The 24312-nt window shown below is 45.1% G+C and overlaps 3 protein-coding genes across 25 annotated transcripts in view; 2 read left to right on the plus strand and 1 right to left on the minus strand.

The window, feature by feature from the left end:
• Window positions 1-352: 352 nt before the first annotated feature.
• Scp2 (Sarcoplasmic calcium-binding protein 2) lies at window positions 353-8969 on the plus strand. The gene is made up of 5 exons (XM_001357973.4): window positions 353-460; window positions 4597-4779; window positions 6130-6182; window positions 6490-6609; window positions 8361-8969. The coding sequence occupies exons 2-5, from the start codon at window positions 4722-4724 to the stop codon at window positions 8682-8684; spliced, it is 555 nt and encodes a 184-aa protein (XP_001358010.1). The 5' UTR covers window positions 353-460; window positions 4597-4721; the 3' UTR covers window positions 8685-8969.
• Window positions 8970-15826: 6857 nt separating this feature from the next.
• Window positions 15827-16403, plus strand: LOC4800800 (putative peptidyl-tRNA hydrolase PTRHD1). The gene is made up of 2 exons (XM_001357974.4): window positions 15827-16121; window positions 16204-16403. The coding sequence occupies exons 1-2, from the start codon at window positions 15936-15938 to the stop codon at window positions 16375-16377; spliced, it is 360 nt and encodes a 119-aa protein (XP_001358011.2). The 5' UTR covers window positions 15827-15935; the 3' UTR covers window positions 16378-16403.
• Window positions 16404-16501: 98 nt separating this feature from the next.
• Window positions 16502-24312, minus strand: part of LOC6896920 (collagen alpha chain CG42342) — a 62157-nt gene continuing 54346 nt past the window's right edge. For 5 of the 23 annotated variants that reach the window (XM_033378997.1, XM_033378980.1, XM_003736261.3 and 2 more), the window contains 9 exons: window positions 22719-23081; window positions 22582-22650; window positions 22420-22515; window positions 22312-22356; window positions 22176-22238; window positions 18822-18848; window positions 18702-18755; window positions 18182-18379; window positions 16502-17785 (listed from right to left, as the gene is read on the minus strand). In XM_033378997.1, the coding sequence (XP_033234888.1) occupies window positions 17612-17785; window positions 18182-18379; window positions 18702-18755; window positions 18822-18848; window positions 22176-22238; window positions 22312-22356; window positions 22420-22515; window positions 22582-22650; window positions 22719-23081 (1089 nt within the window). In that variant the 3' untranslated portion in view covers window positions 16502-17611. Of the gene's footprint in view, window positions 17786-18181; window positions 18380-18701; window positions 18756-18821; window positions 18849-20500; window positions 21967-22175; window positions 22239-22311; window positions 22357-22419; window positions 22516-22581; window positions 22651-22718; window positions 23082-24312 lie in introns of those variants that run through there. The other 18 variants (XM_033378985.1, XM_033378983.1, XM_033378974.1 and 15 more) reach the window with 10 other exon arrangements.

Consider the following 24312-nt stretch of genomic DNA (forward strand, 5'->3'; position numbering starts at 1 on the left):
ACCCATGACCAAATATGCCGCATGCTGATGCTGAGGCCGTAACAGTGCACGTGGTGGCCAAAAAATAAAATAAACTGCACACAGATACACTCTCAGCGGAGCGGACGCCGGCAGCGACAGCAACAGCAGCGGCGACGACGCTGCGATAAGATAAAGCGCACGATGACAAAAAGCACCCAGAGCTACTACTATGACGACGACGACGTCGTCGGCGGCTGCCACGAAGTACTCCATGCAACAGCGATGCCAACGCCAACGCCGTCGTCGACGCCGACGTCGACGCCATGGACACGGACTGGCTGCTGTTGGCTGGCTGGCTGGGCGCTCGCTTGCGAGTATAAAAGCCGCTGGCTCGGCCCGAGCGAGCATCACAGAACGGCGAACCGCGTTGCCGAGCACACGAGCCCAGAGCCCAGAGTCCAGAGCCCAGAGAGTGGAAGCCACAAATTGCAGTCAAACGGTAAAGTGAAACATTCGACTCTTTCGTTGTGTGAGTGGTGCAGGTGCAGCGGATGCAGTTGGAGCTGCTACTTCGCTGGAGTGTTAATGTTGGTGTAGCCCGTGTGCCTGTGCCCGTGTGTTTGTGTTGAGAGTTTCCGTTAAAAAAGCAAAACAAAAAATAACACCTCAAAATTTTTGAAGAACAATTTTCAAAACCGACAAATGAACAAGCGAGCGCAAGAACAAGAACAAGCCAAAAGTAACGAGCACAAGTGCCCCAAAGAATAAGAGCAAGTGGGAGGAGAACAGGAACCAGAGGCCCAGTTTTCCTTGAGTTGTGCTCTTGGCTAAGTGGGCAGATAGTTTCTAAAGGAACGGTAACGGTTACGGTAACGGTAGCAGTACAAGAGGGGACGGACACGGACACGGACCCGGACAAGTAAAAGAAAATTTTGTACTTCTCCACCTTTTCGCTGCTGCCATAATGAATTCATTTGAAAGTGCTGCTCGCTCGGCCACAAGTTTCTCATAAAGTTTTTGCCCAGAGGGAGAAGAAACAAAAAATAATAGCGCAATGTGCCAACACCAGACAGATTCGTCCTCGAAGGATCCTCGTCCTCGTCGTCCGCGTCCGCGTCGTCCTGCCCGTGCGCTTGTTGTTTGGTCAGGCGGCATGCGTCGCTGGCCTTAGGCCGCGCATTGTCTTCCTTCTCCTTCGTAGGCGCTGTTCCAGTTGCGGCCCAGTAGAGTAAATTAAATGTAAATTAATGCAAATTACACGAAATTACTGGCTGGCCGGACCCGCACTCGGATGGACAGTGCAACAAAAGCAGAGAACCTGGTGCTCCGCTTGCAGTTTGCGGTTCGCCCATGGAGCTGCATCAGCAGATAAAGAGCGAGCGACAACGCCGCTTTGCATTGTCTATTATTTTAAATTGGTTGCGCAAATTTACGGCAGCGCAAAAGTAATTAGTGACCGTTGAAAAAACTGTGCCACCGCCCCGCGCTCAAAGCGGAACGGAACGGAGAAAGAATCCATACCCGGACTGGGACTGCCACTGGGAATTGAACAGCGGCTGAGACTGCCCATTGCCGATTGGCGATTGGGTCATTTGGTCAATGGGGCCAGTGGGGGATTAAAAAACTTAAAGTTTTCCGATTGTCTGAAGGCCTGTCAATCAATGTTAGAATTGATATTTTAGATATCTGAGGAGCAAAACTCTTTTCCCCATGGGACGAGAACATTCGATTTGCAATCAGAAAACAAACAAAACAATTTAAAAATTGTATGAAAAATTGGTCAATATTTGCTCAGCTCGATTGTAGCATACTTTTCAGCAGGTGATATTTTTTGCAATTGTCATCAAGAATGCAATCCCTCCTGATTTATTGCCAATTTGTCGGCGTGTGCGTTCTGTGTGTTTATGGATTCTGCAGAGCCAACCAAAATTGGGTTTATGCAAATTAAATTGGGCCTCAAGACCGCTCTGTCTAATTCGATTTTCTCAATAAATTGTGGAATCAAATCAAATCGCCCATTCCATAGCTCACAGGCCACTAAAACAGCAATTAAAATGTTAATGTCTTCATATATTGAAATTTATAACTTTGCTGGTGGATATTTATGCTGAGATGGCCCATAAAAAATAAGCGAGGCGCTGCCATATTGAGTTTATTAGAAACACATCTCGAGAAGAAAGGGAGGAGAGGAAAGGGAAATTCTAAGAGCAACTAATTAACGACCGTTCAGCGATGTTGGTTAATGTGGTTGCCTCGTGCCATGAAAGCCAGCCACCATTTGTGGCTGGCAGCGTTTGGTTTTTATGCATTGGCGCATGAGTATTGGTAATTAAAGGAGCGCGGCGGGGCGGGGCGGGGAGATGGCAGCTCGAACTTCACAGAATGCAAATGCCACAACGGCAAACAGCGGTGGAACAGGGCGTATGCGTAATCTGCTTTCCGCCGAATTCAATTTGTGCGCATATTTAATTATTAATTTCGCAGATAAACAATACTGGCGTCAGGCTATTGAAAGGCTTTAAAATCCATTGCATTTGCAACTTTCCACTTTCGAATTAAAGGCGATTCATTGGCTTAAATTACGTATTCGTCCTGTCGAGCAGGCAGTCTTATAGGTCTTATAGCACGTGGCAGACAGCCTGACAGCCGAAAAGCAATTGCGAATCGAAATGAAATGAAAAGCGCGCCAAATTGAATTTCACATTTGTTGCTGTGTTTTCCAGGCTCTTAGTAAGTTGAGATCTGTATATTTTTTGTACAGGCTACCAATATGTATTTTTTATTCATTTCTGCTTTCCTCTCGCTCTGTGCGATTCCACGTGATGTTAATTGACGCGCACGTAGAAAATTAATGAACTGTGACAGTCGGATATGGATGTGGGTGAGAGTGTTTGTGCGGCATGTCCTGTGCGTGTACGTGTGTAAAATGCAATATGAAGGTGACACTAAAGGCAACATTGTGTGCAACATAATTATACAATATTAATTATTAATATATCTCATTATCAAGCGATTATTTATTCTTTCGGAATAATATGTAAATGTATGCCGTATGTCAGGGAATTTGTATGTTTTTGCCCGCATTGAGACACTTGACTGCAAATTTAAGCCATTTGAATATATTTAAGCTAGCTGCTTAGATCAGTCTCTACTTTAAGTCATACACTTTTGACGGGAATCCCCCTCATCTTCCATTACCCAATTATGAAAAGTGAAAACGTACAAGCCTCTTAACAAAATTTATCCGCATCTTGATGGTCTGTAAGCGATAAAGTCAACATCCTTAGGTACCTGCAGCTGCCTTGGCTGCTATGATCCTTGCCTTTTCAGCCAACTCAGCCAATATTAGCTTTAGTGAGTGGCAAACCGCTTACCTGCAGCTGACCAAAAGCATTCTACGAGTTGAAAGCATTCTTTCCCATTTTACGCTCATGAGCATATCAAATTTGCGACTCGGAGATATTCCATTTAATTTTATTTCCAAGGCAAAGTGCATTTTCTAAAACTAAACAAAACAAAAGGGGCTGCAGCCAGCACATTGCGAATGCTTTGACTTTGCTGCCGCCGGCACCAGCAGCCATCAGCCATCGGCCATCGGCATTACTTGGCCAACGGTTTGGTCGTTGTCGTTGTAGTTGTCGTTGTCGTTGTCATGTTCATTGCATTCCACTCGACAACCCTGCTGCAATTTCCGTCTGTTGTGGAATTATGCTCTGACTGCCTTTGCCTTTCCGAGACGAGATGAATAAAATGGCAGGGCAGGCAGCATGGGAGATGGGATGAGATGAGAGCCACCGTCCCCGAAAGTAAAACTAAAGTAAATATTGCGATGGGCCCTGGCCACGCCCTGGTGCCACGCCCCGACCATCCATGCCGCTTAATGGCAGTTAAGCAAACACGAGGGCTTTCAGGAGGAATGGCAATGACCATGCCTTTTGATGATTTGCTGCGGATGGCTCATGGCATGGCCTGGCAACCTGATGCCAGTGAATTCCGCCATATATGCTCTCGTATGCTCTTACTCTCGTAGTTTTGTTTAATTTAGCACATGGCCCCGTGCCCCTGCACCTACCCCTGCCCCTTGCCAGCCTGCTTCCGCTCAGGTTTCCCCTGTGGCCGCCCTGCCCTCGGTGTGCTTTTGATTGAAGGTTAAATGAGCCAAGCAGCTCTCGCACACACAAAGGGAGCAAGAAGCAGGCTGTCTCAGCTAAAGCCATTGCCTGCATTTGTGTCACATTTGGCTCAAGCCCCCTTGCCCTGCCTTGTTCCCGCATCGCCAGGATGCGTTTGCATTACGCGAAGCTCCTTTTCTTTTTGCATTCTTAGGCAGTCTTGTTTTATTTCCTTTGGCTGAATTAGTTCCCATAAACAAAGCCAGTCAACTAGAGCAGACCCAATCCGTTCTGGTTTTGGCTCTTTACCAGCTTCCTCCTGGCCATGACTGCTAATTTTACGATACGACCTCTTCCTTGGCACAGCCAGCCCTCAATTGAGAGCGCCTGAAATTCGGAAAGCTGTCTCACTACGAAATACACTTCATTTCCATATTTGATTATATTTGCCAAGCGCTGCAACTGCCTCTGGCTCTCCCCATATAATTGAGTATTGCTATTTTATCCATTGTTGTCGTTGCAGTTTCCCCATTTCCGTTTAGCGAGGAGCAAGGATAATAGCAACAGCAGCAGCAGCAGCCACAGCAGCGTACAGCCAATAAAAGCGCACTAAATAAAATAACAACAATTTGAACAACAACCAGAATAATGTCGATCTCCGATTTCCGCAAGAAGAAGCTTCTGTTCCTGTTCAACGTGTTCTTTGGTGAGTACTCGTACAAGGGTCGTATGCGTGCCAGAATGATGAATGGCCGATGATGGGGGCACCAGCATGGAGTTTCTCAAGAGAAACCGCAGCAATCGATGTCGGTGTGTGGGTGTGCGGGAGAGTTATTGGCCAAATCGAAAGGAGAAATTCCGCTTTCGTATCGCACAGAAAAACTTTGATTAGATTGCACTCGATTTGTTTCAGAGTTCTTTAATGGGGGATTGTTAAATGGGTCAAATACATCACACACACCCACACACACACACACAAGTCTATTGACTGCTGTCAGGAGTGGGAAATGGGAAATGGAAAAGGATTTCAGTTATTATCCTTTGGGACACTCATAATACGAATGACATATATTAGCATGCCATTCCGTTTCGCCGACATCTTCTTGCAGATTTGGCAAGCCGACAAGACAAGACAAGACGGCAGGCAGGCAGGCAGTCCTCGTTGCGTATACGTAATATGACCCAAAACATGAATTCCATTTGAATGCGCCAAGCGCACTCGACTCTATTCCGTTTTCAAAGGCTGCAACTTGTCAGAGAAGTCAAACAAAACTTGCCAAATTTAAAATTGAATTAAAACGCATGCAAATGCCAAAAAAAGAAGCGAAAACTTTCGAGGAGTGCGCGCGGCAACCGCAGTGACTGTGGGAAAAGGTTAAGTTAAGTGCTTTTCAATTATGACTAATTCACCTTCGACGCTGGGACTGGCTTATCCTTGCTGGCAACGCCACAATGCCAGCTTCCTGCTCGTTGGCTCCTTGCCCACCCTCCGTTTGACAGCCAGCTGGTCCGGAAATAACAAAGAATACAGAGTGGCGGAGGGACAGAAAAGAGAGCCATAAAACGCAAGCGCTAAACACTTGACACTGAAATTGAAGTGGCCGTTTGCACACCGTTGCAAATGATAATGACAGGCCCGCATGGCCAAAAGCCAAATGTTTGTAGAATGTGGCAGAGAGATGCGGGGAGACTGGTGGTTGGGGGGGTGGCAGCAGTACGGAAGGAAGTGCGAGCAGGCCGGGCAATAGTGTTTATGTTTCCACCGATGCCGATGCCGATGCCGAGGCCGAGCGGTGTCCACACTATTGCGGCAGCCGGAACTTTGTCACAGCTGTGTGGTAGATGCATCGCTTGCCATGAAATCCGTTTAGCCAGGCTCATATTGTTCATCGCTCTTTTCTGTTCTCTGTTCTCGGTTCATCCTCGCTCGGGTGGCAACAAACGCAAACAAAACAATGCGGGACTACTTCTACATGCACTTTACGCTCACTGCTTTCAACTGAATTGCCCGAAAAATACCAACAATGCGGACAATACTTCCTCCCCCCAAAAACAGATGTGAACCAAAGCGGGGAAATCGACGTTAAGGACTTCGAGATGGCCATCGAGGTAAGTGGAGCGGCGGCGCTGCCGAACCAAAACGGAAACTACTGCACGAGTATACCCCATAAAAAAGCAACCGAAAAAATGTGAATAAATTTTTTGGAAAATACTTGCAAACTCTGCGAAAAATGCGAGTGTGGAGCGGTGCACTTACATCCCCAAAAACAACAATGGGGGAAAAGGAAAAACAATGCCCGAATTGGCCAAATGTTTTTTGTTGATTTGCATGCACAGTTTGGCTCGGTGGCTCTTCTGATAACTCAATTTGGGAGTGGGTGCTGACTGACGGTTATTGTTTCTCTGCCATTTTCAGCGCGTGTGCAAGCTGCGCGGCTGGTCTAAGGACACCCCAAAGAACAAGGAGACCTACGATTTGATGATGGAAATTTGGACTGGGCTCCGATCCAAGGCGGACAAGGATAACGATGGACAGGTGAGAGCTCCCTTCCCTCCCCTCTATTGAGTTGTAAATTTCGTGTGGCAATGGCAACGAAAAAAAAGAAAGGCAACTGCATGTCAAGTGCTGCAGCTGCCTGGTTTTTGTTGAATGGCTCTGGCTTCATTGTCAGTGCCGAAAGTGCTGAAATCCATGGCCTGCTCTCGATGCCATTGTGACAGCAGTTGACAAGTGTCCAGCACCTACACACACACACTCACTCACTCATACATATACATACATATATAGGCCAGCACATTACAATGTCGGGCGCTTTTTGCATTGTCTGGAGCCCAGGCAGACACACGAAGCCAAAAAAAAGAAGAAAAACTTGTTCATAAATTTCCCTTTTTATTGGTGCAGAATTTGGGAGCTGGGTGCCGGCTAGTGGGTGGCTGGGTAAACAAATTCCCTGCCAACGAGCGGAAATTGAATTGTGAATTATTTGAGAAATGCAATCTCAATTCCGGCTGCAGAAGACCATTCACTTGCACATAGTTTTCCAGGCCGCCACGTTCTCATTACCAAGACAAAACTTTGTCATCGGCTACGGGCTCGGGAAATTGTCGCAAGTTTCCCTTTCGGCACAATGGCCATGCCATCGCATAATCGTACAGAGAGTGCAGCAAATTAAATTATAATCCAGCCCCGAACACTGCCACTATTTGTGCCATCCCATCCCATCCCAAACCCCGTGCTCCCCCGCTCAATACCAGCATCGACCAAGGGAACCCGCAACAACGCAACCAAAGCGATACAAAGCGAACAGAAATTGAAATGTCAGACCAACAAAACCTCGGCTTAGTTCTATTGAAGCGGGTTACTGGTTACGGGCTAGGGGTATTTTGTGTTAGTACTAAACTTGACTCAGTGCGGTGTGGGGTGGGGCCCAATGAGGTAGCAGCAGCATAACTTCAAATGCAACAAAGCCACAAAAGTTTTGGCCAGTGGCCAAAGGACTTGACGGAGTTTTGCTGCCCAAATATGGCCAACTATTGTTGATGTCCTTTGTGAGTCGCAGACTATGCGGCTTAAGATTTATTGTTCTGAAGGCACGGGAATGTGCCCTCAAATTAGCTGCAAAAAGGATACTTCCAAGGTATCCACGCATGTCCCACAGGGCCATTTCAATGTAGTCCGTGCCACTTATAGGCCATAAACATCAAAATATGCAGCTATACATACATATAGTTCGATTGCTTTTTAGAGTTCTTTTCGGGGTTTTGGCATTACAATTGGTCCAAACCTCACACAGTGTCAGTGTGCTTATTTATGGCCATATTAAAACATGGTAAAACGTAACGGCTGCTTTGGCTTGGTCGAAGTAACCGCAATTAATGGGCGGAGTACTAACTGCAGTTGGAGGAGGATTGCTTACAGCTGCCAAGTTGGTCAAGGCATAGATGTTCGATGGTCGATGGTCGCTGGTCGATGTTGCGGTAATTGCCAGTGCTTGGCAGCCACGAAACTGTTAATAACGCATCGCTAGATGCCGTCCAGGGGGCATAAATTACACCCCCTAGTGGTCCCCCAACGACCACCCACCCCCGACTAGCCATAACGCGTTTAATAGGCAATGGGATGAGATGTTTTATGTACCATCTCCGCCTGCGGCTGGGCCGGCTAATGGGCTTTTCAGCACGGGGCGGGATGGATGCATAAATCTGACGCTGTTAGACCACCCAATCTGGGTTCGTCTTGTCTTCCATTACCGCCTCTCTCTCTATCGCACTATCTCTATTCCTCAGGTCAGCGTCGACGAGTGGTGCAACATGTGGGACGCCTACGCCAAGGATCCGAGCAGCGTGATGGACTGGCAGAATGCCTACATGAACTTCATGTTCGATCTGGAGGATGCCTCCCATGATGGGGGCATCGATGTCACCGAATTCACGCTGGTCTGCTCCAGCTACGGCCTGGAGAAGAACGAGTGCGAGGAGGCCTTCAGCAAGATGGCCCAGGGCCAGACCGACGTCACTCGCGAGCAGTTCGCCGCCTTGTGGAAGGAGTACTTTGCCGCCGAGGACGTGAATGCGCCAGGCAACTTCATCTTTGGCAAGACCAGCTTTTAAGCCACTTTAAGACCCATTGACCGAGAGACCCAGCCGCACTGGTCATGGCCAAAACTGATGAATGCAACAAGTGAAATTATAATGAAAAAAAAAGATATCTAATATAAATGTTAATTGATAATGGAAGAGCACGAACGAGAAGGAGGACAATTTCGAATTCGACTTCAATTTGGATCTCGATTCTCTCGATTTGATGCTCCGTCGTTGTTACGTATAGTTGAGTGTTGTTTTCTCTCCAAGTATCTCAAGTTTTGCCCAAATAAATGTTCTAATTTAGTAGAGTAATCGATCTGTCTGTTTATACTTTATATAACGCTCCTAATACGAGTAGAGTACCTACCTACAAAGAGTATCTCTATCATAAATACATACATATACATGTACACTCGTATATGCAAAACTGTACCTTTACGAACTACGACTATATCCTTGCAATGATATCAAATAAATACGAGAGGAAGGATCCACAGGTCCTGTATCTGCATGCGGTGCATAAATCTAAATCTAACTCTAAATCGAAATCTAAATCAATTAAACTGTCAAATTGTTTATGTGTGTGTAGTCGTCGTTTATCGCCCCGCATCTGTGGCGCATAAATTTAAATTTAAATTTAATTGTAAATGTAAAGTGTTCCAAGAAATTACAATAATAAAATCAAAGTATCTATGCAGTCGAATATATCACTTGTTGCCGTTGGGGGATTGAGTTGCACTCGAATCGGTGGGACAAACAGCCGCAACCCGATAAGATCTGCAAACGTTTTGGCCACCAGTTTATGAATATTAAAATCCTGTCTGTTGGCGTGGATGGACAGTGCTTATAACCGATTTGCGGCGCTCTCTGGGGGGGGGGCGAACATCGTAATTTATGCAACTGCATGCAGGCAGCACTTAAATTGCGGACGCCCACGGCGTGAGTGGCAGCTAAGTTGTGTGGATTAGCCATGGTATCAGCATTCCAATCGCTAATGGGCCGTAATGACAGGGCTGTCAGCTTCCAGGAATCCTTAAAGCAATTAAACCGGATACAGCGGTGTTAGTCCAATTTTTAATGTGGTTCCATATGAATATATATATGAATTCCCGGCACATCCTCACAGTATTTGGGGACCCAACGCCTACAAAATCAGGGATCTGCTGTGTCGCTGAATCGACAATGTGGCGACTCGTCCACTGTAGAAAGGACCAGTGAACGGCACCGGAATTGTAGGTTCACGACCACGGGAAAGAATGTCAGCAACCCGCCCATTCATACGCCGCCGAATCACACACTGGGCTTCAACTTCGAGACGCGTAAGTAAATCAGTATATATTTGTGGATACATTTTAAAATATATCTTCCTTCACACAGCGTACTCCTTACACAAGATCAACCTGGTTCAAAAAAAACAGAGAAAACTAAATATATGTGATTGGGGAAAATGTCCGTTATCCTTGATTCATCAAATCAGGGGCATATCTCTGCTATTTATGGGCCGATCGGAGAGCGGCATGCCTTTTCATGATCGGGCGAGTCCTGCCAATCGACTGCCATCGGAAAAAGGGACATCCATATTTTCACGATTTTCGCAAAAAATCATGATGTAACCATCATTAAAATTGCCAAAAATCGGCCCCATTTTCGAAGTCGAGATTTTGATGCCGTTTGACTCTCTGGATCCGCACGGTCCTGGGAGAGTGGGTCCTGCACCGATCTGGCTCTATAAGTCTGAGATATAGCCTACCGAAGATTTGGATTTGCGTATCTTTAGAATACTGGTTTCATCTGTATGCTATATCTCTGCGATACGGCAGCCGATCGGAGAGCGGCGTGTCTTTTCATGATCGGGTGAGCCCTGCCAATCGACTTCCATCGGAAAAAGGGACATCCATATTTTCACGATTTTCGCAAAAAATCATGATGTAACCATCATTAAAATTGCCAAAAATCGGCCCCATTTTCGAAGTCGAGATTTTGATGCCGTTTGACTCTCTGGATCCGCACGGTCCTGGGAGAGTGGGTCCTGCACCGATCTGGCTCTATAAGTCTGAGATATAGCCTACCGAAGATTTGGATTTGCGTATCTTTAGAATACTGGTTTCATCTGTATGCTGTTTCTCTGCTTTACGGCAGCCGATCGGAGAGCGGCATGTCTTTTCGTGATCGGGCGAGTCCTGCCAATCGACTGCTATCGGAAAAAGGGACATCCATATTTTCCCGATTTTCGCAAAAAATCATGATGGTTACATCATTAAAATTGCCAAAAATCGGCCCCATTTTCGAAGTCGAGATTTTGATGCCGTTTGACTCTCTGGATCCGCACGGTCCTGGGAGAGTGGGTCCTGCACCGATCTGGCTCTATAAGTCTGAGATATAGCCTACCGAAGATTTGGATTTGCGTATCTTTAGAATACTGGTTTCATCTGTATGCTGTTTCTCTGCTTTACGGCAGCCGATCGGAGAGCGGCATGTCTTTTCGTGATCGGGCGAGTCCTGCCAATCGACTGCTATCGGAAAAAGGGACATCCATATTTTCCCGATTTTCGCAAAAAATCATGATGGTTACATCATTAAAATTGCCAAAAATCGGCCCCATTTTCGAAGTCGAGATTTTGATGCCGTTTGACTCTCTGGATCCGCACGGTCCTGGGAGAGTGGGTCCTGCACCGATCTGGCTCTATAAGTCTGAGATATAGCCTACCGAAGATTTGGATTTGCGTATCTTTAGAATACTGGTTTCTTCTGTATGCTATATCTCTGCGATACGGCAGCCGATCGGAGAGCGGCGTGTCTTTTCATGATCGGGTGAGCCCTGCCAATCGACTTCCATCGGAAAAAGGGACATCCATATTTTCACGATTTTCGCAAAAAATCATGATGTAACCATCATTAAAATTGCCAAAAATCGGCCCCATTTTCGAAGTCGAGATTTTGATGCCGTTTGACTCTCTGGATCCGCACGGTCCTGGGAGAGTGGGTCCTGCACCGATCTGGCTCTATAAGTCTGAGATATAGCCTACCGAAGATTTGGATTTGCGTATCTTTAGAATACTGGTTTCATCTGTATGCTGTTTCTCTGCTTTACGGCAGCCGATCGGAGAGCGGCATGTCTTTTCGTGATCGGGCGAGTCCTGCCAATCGACTGCTATCGGAAAAAGGGACATCCATATTTTCCCGATTTTCGCAAAAAATCATGATGGTTACATCATTAAAATTGCCAAAAATCGGCCTCATTTTCGAAGTCGAGATTTTGATGCCGTTTGACTCTCTGGATCCGCACGGTCCTGGGAGAGTGGGTCCTGCACCGATCTGGCCCTTTTAGTCTGAGATATAGCCTGCCGAAGATTTGGATTTGCGTATCTTTTAAATACTGGTTTCTTCTGTATGCTATATCTCAGCGATACGGCAGCCGATCTGGGCGTGGCATGTCTTTTCATGATCGGGTGAGCCCTGCCAATCGACTTCCATCGGAAAAAGGGACATCCATATTTTCACGATTTTCGCAAAAAATCATGATGGTTACATCATTAAAATTGCCAAAAATCGGCCTCATTTTCGAAGTCGAGATTTTGATGCCGTTTGACTCTCTGGGTCCCCACGATCCTGGGAGAGTGGGTCCTGCACCGATCTGGCCCTATTTATCTGAGATATAGCCTACCGAAGATTTGGATGATCGACGGCGGAATCATTGGATCCCGCCCACGAGAAATAATGTCAGCAACCCACGCATTCGAAACGCGTAAGTGAATCATTATATAACTGTATGTATTTTAAAATATTTATTTTTTCATAGATGACTTATGTACCCTACGCGTGAGGCCACAAAACGAGTCATATCCTTTTTCGCCCCGCCAGACCGAGTCCTATCCAAGCATTACCGAGGCGTACTCCAGACAGACTTCAGACTCCAGACCTAACCCAGCCATACAGAATCATATCGCAGCAGGACAGAAGCGCACCCCTGCAAGATCCTAACCTAACAAGCCATCGTCATCCTTCGACCTGGCCATTGTCAAAATGGACTTTGACTAGGTCAATCCAGGGAGGGACTACTCCTGCTACTGGACTCCAGATAGAGATCGTTGCTTTTAGGTTAAAGGATATACGCGTATATGTATATATTTATATTGTAGATACAAATTTGATCCACTTGCTTATTTAGTTATTCTAAGCTATGTTTTGATGAATAAAACTATTGAAAATTCATCCTTGCTTTATTCTTTATGGGGGAATCTATTCCGACTGCAGGCGTGGCACGCCTAGATCTTTTCACAAATAGCGGAGAAAACTAAATATTGTTAATTGGGGAAAATGTCCTTGATCCTTGATAAGGACTCTATCAAATCAGGCACATTTTTTCGATCACAGGAAGCCATCGCACGCCCAGATCGGCCAACAAATAGCCGAGAAAACTAAATAGATATGGTTGGGCTTGTTGTAGTCCTTACTGAAGGATCAAGGAATTTTTCTGATCACGGGGGGGAGCGGATCTGTAATACCCTGAGAAATAAGAGAGAAAATAAAATGTATATGTCTGGAGAAAGTATCCTTGATCCTTGATAAGGACTTTATCAGGTCAAGAATGCTATTCCGAACATAAGAAGCCATCGCACGTCTCGATTGGATAACAAATGATGAATTTATGCCATAAACAACAAATTACCACAACTACATCCAGTTATTACAACAACAACGACTGCCAATTTGGTGGCGCTCGAAACCGAGATTTTTCGATTTTCAGATCTGGGATACCAGGCGAACAGAAATCAGCAGAAGGTCGCTCGATTTTTTTTTTAAATAAATAAAAAATCTTTTTTATTTATTTTCTCCTGCTTTTTAAACCCCAAAAGTATTCAATGAAATTTTGTCAAGCCCCAAAAGTATGCAACGATTTTTTAAATAGCTAAAGTTGCTTGCTGCTGATTTATGTTCGCCTGGTATTCTAGATCTAAAATTCTCTTTTTTGGCCATTTGAGCGGTCGCAAGTTGAGGGTTGTTGTACAACAACAACAATTTATTTTACAACAATTGAAAACAACAACTTTTATTGTTTTCTCCGTTATTTGTGGCCCGATCGGGACATGTCTCCAGACATATATATTTTGTTTTCTACCTTATTTGAGGCCCGATCAGGGTATTAGAGATCCCTCCCCGTGATCAGAAAACTGTCCTTGATCCTTCAGTAAGGACTACAACAAGCTCAACCATACCTATCTAGTTTTCTCGGCTACTTTGTGGGCCGATCTGGGCGTGCGATGGCTTCATGTGGTCGAAAAAATGTGCCTGATTTGATAGAGTCCTCATCAAGGATCAAGGACATTTTCCCCAATTAACAATATTTAGTTTTCTCCGCTCTTTGTGAAAAGTTCTGGGTGTGCCACGCCTGCAATCGGAATAGTTCCCCCCCTAAATAATAAAGCAAGGATGAATTTTAAATAGTTTTATTCATCAAAACTTAGCTTGCAATAACTAAATTATCAAGTGGATCAAATTTGTATCTACAATATAAATATATACATATACGCGTATTTCCTTTAACCTAAAAGCAACGATCTCTATCTGGAGTCCAGTAGCAGGAGTAGTCCCTCCCTGGATTGACCTAGTCAAAGTCCTTGTTGACGATGGCCAGGTCGAAGAATGACGATGGCTTGTTAGGTTAGGATCTTGCAGGGGTGCGCTTCTGTCCTGCTGCGATATGATTCTGTATGGCTGGGTTAGGTCTGGAGTCTGAAGTCTGTCTGGAGTACGCCTCGGTAATGCTTGGATAGGACTCGGTCTGGCGGGGCGAAAAAGGATATGACTCGTTTTGTGGCCTCACGCGTAGGGTACATAAGTCATCTATGAAAAAATAAATATTTTAAAATACATACAGTTATATAATGATTCACTTACGCGTTTCGAATGCGTGGGTTGCTGACATTATTTCTCGTGGGCGGGATCCAATGATTCCGCCGTCGATCATCCAAATCTTCGGTAGGCTATATCTCAGATAAATAGGGCCAGATCGGTGCAGGACCCACTCTCCCAGGATCGTGGGGACCCAGAGAGTCAAACGGCATCAAAATCTCGACTTCGAAAATGAGGCCGATTTTTGGCAATTTTAATGATGTAACCATCATGATTTTTTGCGAAAATCGTGAAAATATGGATGTCCCTTTTTCCGATGGCAGTCGATTGGCAGGACTCGCCCGACCACGAAAAGACATGCCGCTCTCCGATCGGCTGCCGTATCGCTGAGATATAGCATAAAGAAGAAACCAGTATTTTAAGGATACGCAAATCAAATCTTCGGTAGGCTATATCTCAGACTAATAGAGCCAGATCAGAGCAGGACCTACTCTCCCAGGACCGTGCGGATCCAGAGAGTCAAACGGCATCAAAATCTCGACTTCGAAAATGGGGCCGATTTTTGGCAATTTTAATGATGGTTACATCATGATTTTTTGCGAAAATCGTGAAAATATGGATGTCCCTTTTTCCGATGGAAGTCGATTGGCAGGGCTCACCCGATCATGAAAAGACATGCCACGCCTAGATCGGCTGCCGTATCGCAGAGATATAGCATAAAGAAGAAACCAGTATTTTAAAGATACGCAAATCCAAATCTTCGGTAGGCTATATCTCAGACTAATAGGGCCAGATCGGTGCAGGACCCACTCTCCCAGGATCGTGGGGATCCAGAGAGTCAAACGGCATCAAATTCTCGACTTCGAACATGAGGCCGATTTTTGGCAATTTTAATGATAATTTTTTAAAAGCTTTATTAATTAAGACATAGATTAGTATAACATTTGTATCTACTATCTAAATGAATAGACGCGTATATGCTTAAACATAAGAACAACGAGATCCATGGTGATTTTTACACGACTAGTCGGCGCCATCTGTTGGTAGTTACATGAACTGTACGATTGATTTTTACATTAGCTTGGCACTCAAATTCGAAATTAAATGATGGGTAGCACTTTTTCTTTGTTTCTCTGTATCTGGCAGCGCTTGCACTTGGATGCAAAATTTGGTCCACTCTCCATTTGACGTCAATTGGGTGAATATCGTTTCAATAACAACACTAATTATAAATTATAATTAAGTATTTTTTTCAAATATTCAAGTGGATTTGATGTTATTTTAGATGTGATTAACGAAAATTTTTGTGGGGAAATTTAGCGCAACAAACATCAAACGATATGGCAACACCAGCTAAACAGCTGATTACCGCCCGCGTTTTATTTTGTTTACTAAATATTCATATATTAAAAATATCCACAAACTATGAGTAATATCGTTCAATACGTTGTGGTTCGCAGTGACCTGCGTTCGGCCCTCAATTGGCCCCTGGGGGCCATTATTGCACAATGCTGTCATGCCACGGCCGCCGTGATGCACTTGAATGCAGAAGACGCTGAAACGGTGGCGTATCTGAAAGATCTCGACAACATGCACAAAGTTGTGCTGCAGGTTCGTATTGTTTACATCGGTACTCAGCCTGACTGGCAGATAGACAGACGGTAATCAAAGTATTCCATTCCGTTCACAACAGGCCAAGGACGAGGCGGCGTTGGTGAAACTCGGCGAAAAGTTGAAGGAGAATGAAATAAAACACAAACTTTGGATTGAGCAGCCAGAGAACATACCCACCTGCATCGCATTGAAGCCATATGTGAAGGAAAGCGTTCATAAATACGTTAAGCACCTCAAGCTACTGAAAGAGTAATAAAAATGAACAAGTTTCAAAAGTAATTACTCAACAGGATCACAGCCCCATATCCCTGCGACTGCGGCACTCAAAGTCGATGGGGGGAAAGCGAGGAATTTTCATTGCGAGAGGCTTAAATGCATTTTACTTTTGCTCGATTTTTATTGAAGTTTTGTTTTTAAATAGTTTTTGTAAAAAATAGCTGGGTTCCAGGTTTGCTTATTGCCGTAGAAATACTCGTAGATGTAGTAGATACATTTCGCATATTAGAGGTACATTAAATCTAGAATTAAATGTTGCTTTTGTTCAATGAATGCCTAGAGCGACGTCCTCGTCATCGTCATGGAGCTGGAGCCGAACTGGTTGCAACTTTGGAGCAATTTGGCACAGAAGCAGGAAGCAGATACAGATATATGTAGTAATAGGTGTAGTTATACAGTACAGTGTATGGATAGAGCTTTGTTCGATTCCTACATTTAACAATAACAAATTACTAAAATTAAGACCAAAGCGCTTAGATTCTTCGTATGGATATTGCGGTAGCAGGACCACGCCTTCGATGCAACCGTCGCATGGTGGCTGCTGGGGCTGTCGATTAGTTTTTTGTGTGCGTCTGCTGTAGCGCGTTAAGCTCGTCCTTGAGCCAGGCCTGCCAGTTCTCCTGCTGGATGGGGTTGGGAGGGAGGGCGAAACAGATGGTTAACCAAAAATGGGCACAGTTTTTGGATTAGGAATCAAAAAAGACAAATGAGCGCCACGCAGGACCAGGACCCATCACCAAGAGCTAAGCCAGTGTGTAACTACGATAGTGTTTGTGTATCTGTGTTCAAGCGAAAGGGTAATTGATGGATAGAGTGAGGTGAGCGGCAGAGTGTATGGTAATGGCGAACGGTTAGAAGCAGCAACCAGCCAGCCACTTGGCATTTGTTAACGCTAATTGCAAATGTCAACAGAGCGAAACAGAGCCAGAAGCTCGCTCGCAGCGGAAATCGGAAATGCTTAACTAGTAGCCATTGCCATTGCCTTCTGTCTGTGCGTGTGCCTCTGCTTCTGCCTGTGGCTGTGTCAGTGTGCGTGAAAGTGAGTGCCAGTGTGTGTGTGTGTGTGGGTGTGTTTCAAGTGGAAGTGTAAGTGGATTTTGTGTGGTGTGTGTGTCTCTGAGAGCGGGTCTGTGTCTGTTTGCTTTGGTATGTTTGTGTTTGCCATTTGCTGGGTCGTCGGTTGCGTTGCCGCTGCCTGTTCTGTTTCCTTTTCACTCATTGTTATGCAAATTATCCTGATATTCATCATATTCGTTTTCATTATCCTCCGCCTCCGCCTGCTCCTCGTCCTCCTCCTCCTCCTGCTCGTAATCGCTGGCGTTGCTTTCCGGCTGCGTTACATCGGGCAAATAATCCTTGTGCACGGGCGTTGAGATGATTGGCTCCTATAGGGCGACGACGACGACGGCGACGGCGACCCATACCCATTCCGGATTCCGCATTCCATCCGCATCCGGTCCAAGTTTTGGGTGTCGATGGGTGGTAGTGGAGTGTCGGATAGTGGGTGTTCGTTTGCGTTCGCAAGTGGTGTATTAGTGGGTGTGTGTATGTGTGTTTGTGTGTGCAAAAGCAAAAGTTAGTTAAACCAAGTTAGACAACAAGATACATACGAGTACAATAAATAGGGCTAGGAGCTAGGGGGCTTGGGAGCTTGGATACTAGGAGGGAGCAGGTTGGTTCATGCGAAATTTCAATTATCAACTTTTTTTGTTAGCCAATTGAGGGAGGGAGGGAGCTTTGGGTTTGGTTTGGTTTTTGTGTAAAACGAATCGCATGCTAACCTTTGGCGGCCGCCAGCCACAGCCGGGCAACGGCAGCCCGTCGGCGCCCAGGGGGCATGGTGCGTCCAGTCCAGGCACGCCCTGTTCGCCCTTGTCGCCGCGATCTCCTTTGCGTCCCCGCTTACCGGGCGGGCCAGCATCGCCACGTGAGCCCTGCTCCCCGCGCGGACCTTCCTGGCCGGGTATGCCGTCGGTGCCCTTTTTGGGTTTCATTGTACACAAGTGTGTGTTTAAGTGTGTTCGTGTGTGGGTCGTGTGTGTTGGTAGAGAGTGGGGGTGTGGGGTTTTGGGGGTCAAAGAGTGTTGCAAAGATGGAGGACAGTGTATTTACGCCAACAGAAAGAGATTTGCATGCAAACAGAGATAAAAACAATAAAAAGGAGAAAAAGAAGACACAAATTATTGAAATTAGCAACCACATAAAGTAGAATGGATATACAAAGATATACTGCTCCTCTGTCCGTGCCGTGGAACAAACAGGATAATGTTACAGGCAGGGCAGGCGATGCTGCGTGCTTACCGGCAGTCCCGGATCGCCGCGCTCTCCCTTGTGTCCCGTCTCGCCCTGGGCTCCCTGCGAATACAACAACAAAGGAGATCGGTTATAAACACCATTTCAATGCGGCTTAATGGAAAATACCTTCATGCCATCCAAGCCCGGTGGACCCTGTGCAGCGATAGAGAGAGAGTGAGAGAGAGAGAGATTAGTAAAGCAGTGCGAAGTGGGGGTAATGCTGCCTCGTCCCGAGGGACAAATGAGTTCGATTGTTGTGTAATTTGTAAAGGCGTTATGCAATTAGCTTTTGTTGTTTAGTAAAAAACCATCACTTTATTGAAAAATGCATTATTAAAACGAAAATTATGTTAGTTTCATTTAGCCATTTTACAACTGTGTCCCGTCGCCTTGGATCGTCGCCATTCCCGATATTTGCACACCGTCCATGCCATGCTCCCTGGCAAATAATTAGCGATGCTATGGGATTTATTTGCTCGAATCGAATCATACATTTGGAATGCAGCACGGATCAAAATATTGCATTTCGTGTGTGTTGTTTTGTATTTTTTTTTTGGGTTTGTGATGGCATAATGCATTCGCACATCGACATTTAGTATATGTATATTTAGTGTATGCATGTACATAAGTATATAGACATAAATACACATCAATTTATCAATTCATCATATCATCATCATAGTGTATATGCTTTTTGCAAACTTTTCTCGTTTCCCGTTTATCGTTTATCGTTTAGTATGTAATTAACAAATTTACACTTACAATTATTGTTAGCGGCTTATTAAATGTCTCTTTAATTATACAATTGTTGGGTAAGTATTATAATTTAGTCGCGAAACACACACAATTCATTATTCTAGCCTATGGATCGATAGAGAGTGAGATAGCTTGGATTCTATAGTCTATAGTCTATAGTTAGATGAGGAAGAGTAAGGATCGATCTAGAGTATTCAGCGTGAGTATTGGTAGATAGAGAGAGTGTAAGAAGATGATGCTTGAGAGGCTGAAACAGCTAGGAAATTAGTTAAATAATTCGTTATGTCTTAGGCTTAAGTGTTAACATCAGCTGTATGTACACGTGGAGTCCGTTCCTTGACTTTTCTCTGGACTAAATGAAAATTGACATGCAAATTGGTTTATGTGTGTGTTTTTCCTGCTCTCCTCCACTCGGGGATTATTACGACGAAAACGAGCGACACATCTAATTGAAAACAAATTGACATATTCATTGTGATTTTCGATGCCGTTTGCAGTTCGAATCTGTATGTTTTTTTTTTTGTTTTTTTTGTGTGTAAAGCTGCCGACAATTCGCATTTCTCATTTGCATATTCATTAATTTTCCATTGAATTGCTGTACGCTGTGTACGTATTTTCGGGGGCGGCAGAATGTACATACATACATTTTATCATCATTTGCATTGTATTGTTTCATTTGCATTGATTATGCTTCATTTTCGGGGTTGATTTTTATTTGTCCTTTTCGCATTTTGCATAGTTTGAACATTGAAAATTGAAAATGCTACAGATACAGATACAAATACAGATAAATGTAAATTGATGGCATCATTTTGCGTTTTCATATACATACATATAGAATTGTGTTTGCGTTACTTTATTTTGAGATGTTCGATGAAACCAATAGGATACATAGTGGGATTATGTATTTATTGTTTGATATTTCGCACTTCTTGTGCGAGCAGCCCAGGCTCTAACTTGAACTTTAACCTAACTAGTTGCTGCTGACGCTTCTAAGAGTATTTCAAGAGTTAACACTGAAAAATATGCACAATTGGATTGGATAGCTCTTTGTTTTTGTTTTGGGGAAATACACGAGTACATTGAGTTTCTTTTACAATAGGTTGTATGTATATAGATCTCTTTATATTTAAGTTTATATTGTGTAAATAACTAAACAATATCCATGCTTGTAGACAAAACGTGAAACATTGAGAGCAAAAACTGGATCAAAATATCTTACAATTTCTCCTTTTCTGAATGCACATTTATCCTTAATCCGTACACATGTATATATTTTATATATTGATGTTTATCTGCTTGTATATATGGTTATTGCTGCTTTCTGCTCTCGACTTCTATTGAATACTTCACATTGAAGCTTTGGCAAATATGCTTTGTATGAATGAAAACTGTTCGCATTCGAATATTCAGACAAAGCCAATGGACGGCACCTAAGACAATGCAGATATATGTGCAGCAGGAACAGCGAGGCAGTGGCTGTTGCAGTGGCAGAAGAGGCTTCCTCCACACAATCTAATTAGGTAACTAATTAAGTCACTTACTGCAACGATTGCCAAACGATTGAGATCGGGCTGAAGTATAATCTATCAATTAGTCATTCGCACCCCGTGGAAGCACTTGAAGCACCGCCATCGTTTTGGTGTGTGTGTGTGTGTGTGTGTGTGCTGGCTGTTTTCACGTACAACGGTGCGTATGATTTATGCATTTTCGAGAGGCCCTCGGCTTTCCCGCTTTAGTGGCTCTACCCGCTCCTGCTGCTCCTGCTGTAATCTCGCTTCTCACAGAGCAGTGGCGAATGAAATGCAATTAAAATATTTGCATTGCATATTTGTTAGTTGGTTTGCTGTCTGTTTGTGTGTGTGTGTGTGTGTGTGCGTGTGTGTGTGGGGCAGGTTGAAAGTTTGTTAGTTGAATCCAATTGATGGATGTTGGTTTGGAGTATGTGTAAATATGCCTCTGTTTCTGTTTCTGTTTCATTTGCTTGTATACATAAATACTTATTTGACTCTTGGGGCGTTTCTTAAATGATATGAATATGAGTGTTAATGTTTTCTTTCATGCGGATGTATTTGCCTAGTTGCTACTGACATGCTGCTATTTCAGATTCAATTCTCTGTACATGGGTGCGTGTTTTTACAACTTGATATACATATACATATACACTGATACAATACACGTTTGGTATACATATATGTATGTATACGCCTGATATACATATACATATACATATATAGACGACAAGCATTTTGCGCGGCGGCTTTTTAACTTTTGAACATTTGTTTTGCTTTGATTAAAATTTGGTTTCATTTCTTCATATGTATTGAGTGTTTCGTTAAGACTTTCTTTTGTGTGTTTATGTGTGTGTGTGTTTTTGTATGGCGCTGTGTGCGTGTGTGTGTAGTTGTGTGTGTAGGAATGTTTGTTTGTCTCTTATGTCGCATTCCATTTATGTTGGTTATTGTTTAATAGACTCTGCCTGCACTTTTAACTAGTATTAGTAGTCGCCCCACACCTGTTCCAAGTAGAAAGAAAGAGACAAGAGAACACACAAAAAGGTTAGACAAATGTTTAGTCACGAGAGCCGCAAAAAGCCACAAATATTAGTGTTAGCTAAGCAACAGATTAATTCCAATTTCCACAAATTAAAAGCCAAACAATGAGAGTTTTTCCAAATGCTTGGCTTTTGCCAAAACAAACTTCAATTCAATTCAAAAAATTTACCGGTATGCCAGCCTTGCCCGCCGGACCGGAGGGTCCCGATTCGCCTCTCATACCCATCGGGCCCTGAAATTAAACCCAATTAAATCATAAATACCGACTCAAAATATAGATATTTGATCGAAATTCGATTACTTACCGGCAGCCCCATGGGTCCCTGATCGCCCTTGTGGCCCTTTTCGCCCTGAAAATTAGAACAGAGAAAGCGTTGAAGCAGGGGTTGAAGGAGGACGAAGCACACTCTTACCGAATCCCCTTTGCGTCCATCCAAGCCGCGGTCGCCTTGGGCGCCGGTGTGTCCTGGCGGGCCCATGGGGCCGGGTGGTCCAGGAGGACCATATAACTGGGGAAAGAAATCAAATCGAATCACTTAGCACTCAATCATTTTGGGGGTGTGGTGGTGGCTTACGTATTCGATGGTGGGCATGTGTGGGGCATCCGACATGCCGTCATCCTGGCGACGACGCATCTTACGGTACTGAAAGTCGGGGGAGAGTGTCCTTGAGATGCAGATTCATGGGCAAAGCAAAAATGTAAAGTACTCACCGAGTCGCCGCGATCACCTTTGTCTCCCTTGACGCCGGGATAGCCCGGCGGGCCAGGTAGACCCGGGGGTCCCATCAGTCCAGGCGGCCCAATGTCTCCACGGTCGCCCTTCTCCCCCGGCGGTCCCTGATAGCCAGGCAGACCTGGCGGTCCCTCGATGCCCGGCTCTCCGGGCAGGCCGTCCAGGCCGCGTGGACCCAGCGAACCAGGCTCTCCAGGCTCGCCGGCATCCCCCTTGCTGCCATCGCGTCCGTCGCGGCCATCCTTTCCAGCGAGTCCAGGCGGTCCGGGCGGACCGCGCAACAGTGTCACCGGTGGATCGTCGTAGTCCTCGTCCAGCTTCGTGCCTCCAGGTCCAAACAACTGCAGTGGATTGCGGTCGATTCGAGAGGCAGAGAGACGAGTGGGCGAGCATGGGCAAGAGTGGGAGGGAGAGCGCGATAGGGAGCGTGATTGGGGAGAAAGAAGATGGCAAATTTAGTGGGAAGATTAATTTATGCCACGTGGCACCGCCCCAGGCGTTGCACGCGCTCGTTCCACACGCTTTGAAGAGGCAACAAAAGCGGCGCGTAAAAAAAAAGTTTGTCCAAAAAAAACCAGTGAGAGAGGGGGGAGGGGAGGCGTGGGTTATATTGGGGGCGGTGCGGTGTGCTCTGGTGGTTGGTTGGTTGGGTGGCTTGGGCCGTGTGCCGCAGCGAAAGTCTTTTGTGTGCCACGAAATTGTGTTAAGTGCAAGTTGGAGCAGCCTCCCCTCCATACCCCAGACCACGCTTAGACAATGCCTGCATAGAAAATCTTTAAAACCGATGATTCCGGGATGGGTTGGAACCGTGGATGGAGCTTTTGTTGGGAGAGGAGAGTGCGAGTGCCAGTGCGAGTGCCAGTGCGAGAGTCGAAAATAAAGTCAACGACAGCCAGCGACTTCTCTACGTGCTTCGAGTGCCTGTGCGAGTGCGAGGAGTGCTTCTCGTGTGTGTGTGTGTGTGCTTTATACTTAAATGTACTCCCCTGTATGTGTGTGTGTGTGCTTTGCTCTTTGGCTCGTGTGTGTGTATGTGTGTGCATAGCAAAAGACAATTAATTCTTTTTTATCCTTCCTTTTTTCGTTGATAATGTATGCGCTTCTAGGCAAATTTCCACAGAGACAACTACGAACCGAAACCACCCGAAGGACCCAAGCTTCGATGAGTCCAAAGTGCACACACACACACACATCCACCCACCCACACTGCACTCTGCACCGCCGTGGAGTGGATGGTGGAAAATTACCAAAAGCTCTGTGGCTGGGGGGCCTAAGCATTGGCATTGCATTCAGAACGAAGCCCCTAACAAAAACCTGTAGTGGGCAAATGCTGAAAGTCATAAAAGGCGGCACTCCAGCTCTGCAGAGTGGGGGGAAAATAAGGCAAAACCATTTACACATGTGGCTCGAGCCAATAGAGACACTCGATTCGCTGGCTGGAATATTCAATCGACTTCAGTTGGGACTCGGCTTCATAAGATTAAAGTTGCGTTTCTTATGGTGTCTGCAGGAGGAAATCTATGAATGCCATGAATGTGACCATTATCTGTTTGGTTATCCGTGAAGTTACAC

The sequence above is a fragment of the Drosophila pseudoobscura genome, chromosome 2 (genome assembly GCF_009870125.1).
Source record: "Drosophila pseudoobscura strain MV-25-SWS-2005 chromosome 2, UCI_Dpse_MV25, whole genome shotgun sequence".
In the NCBI taxonomy this organism is placed as follows: Eukaryota; Metazoa; Arthropoda; class Insecta; order Diptera; family Drosophilidae; genus Drosophila; species Drosophila pseudoobscura.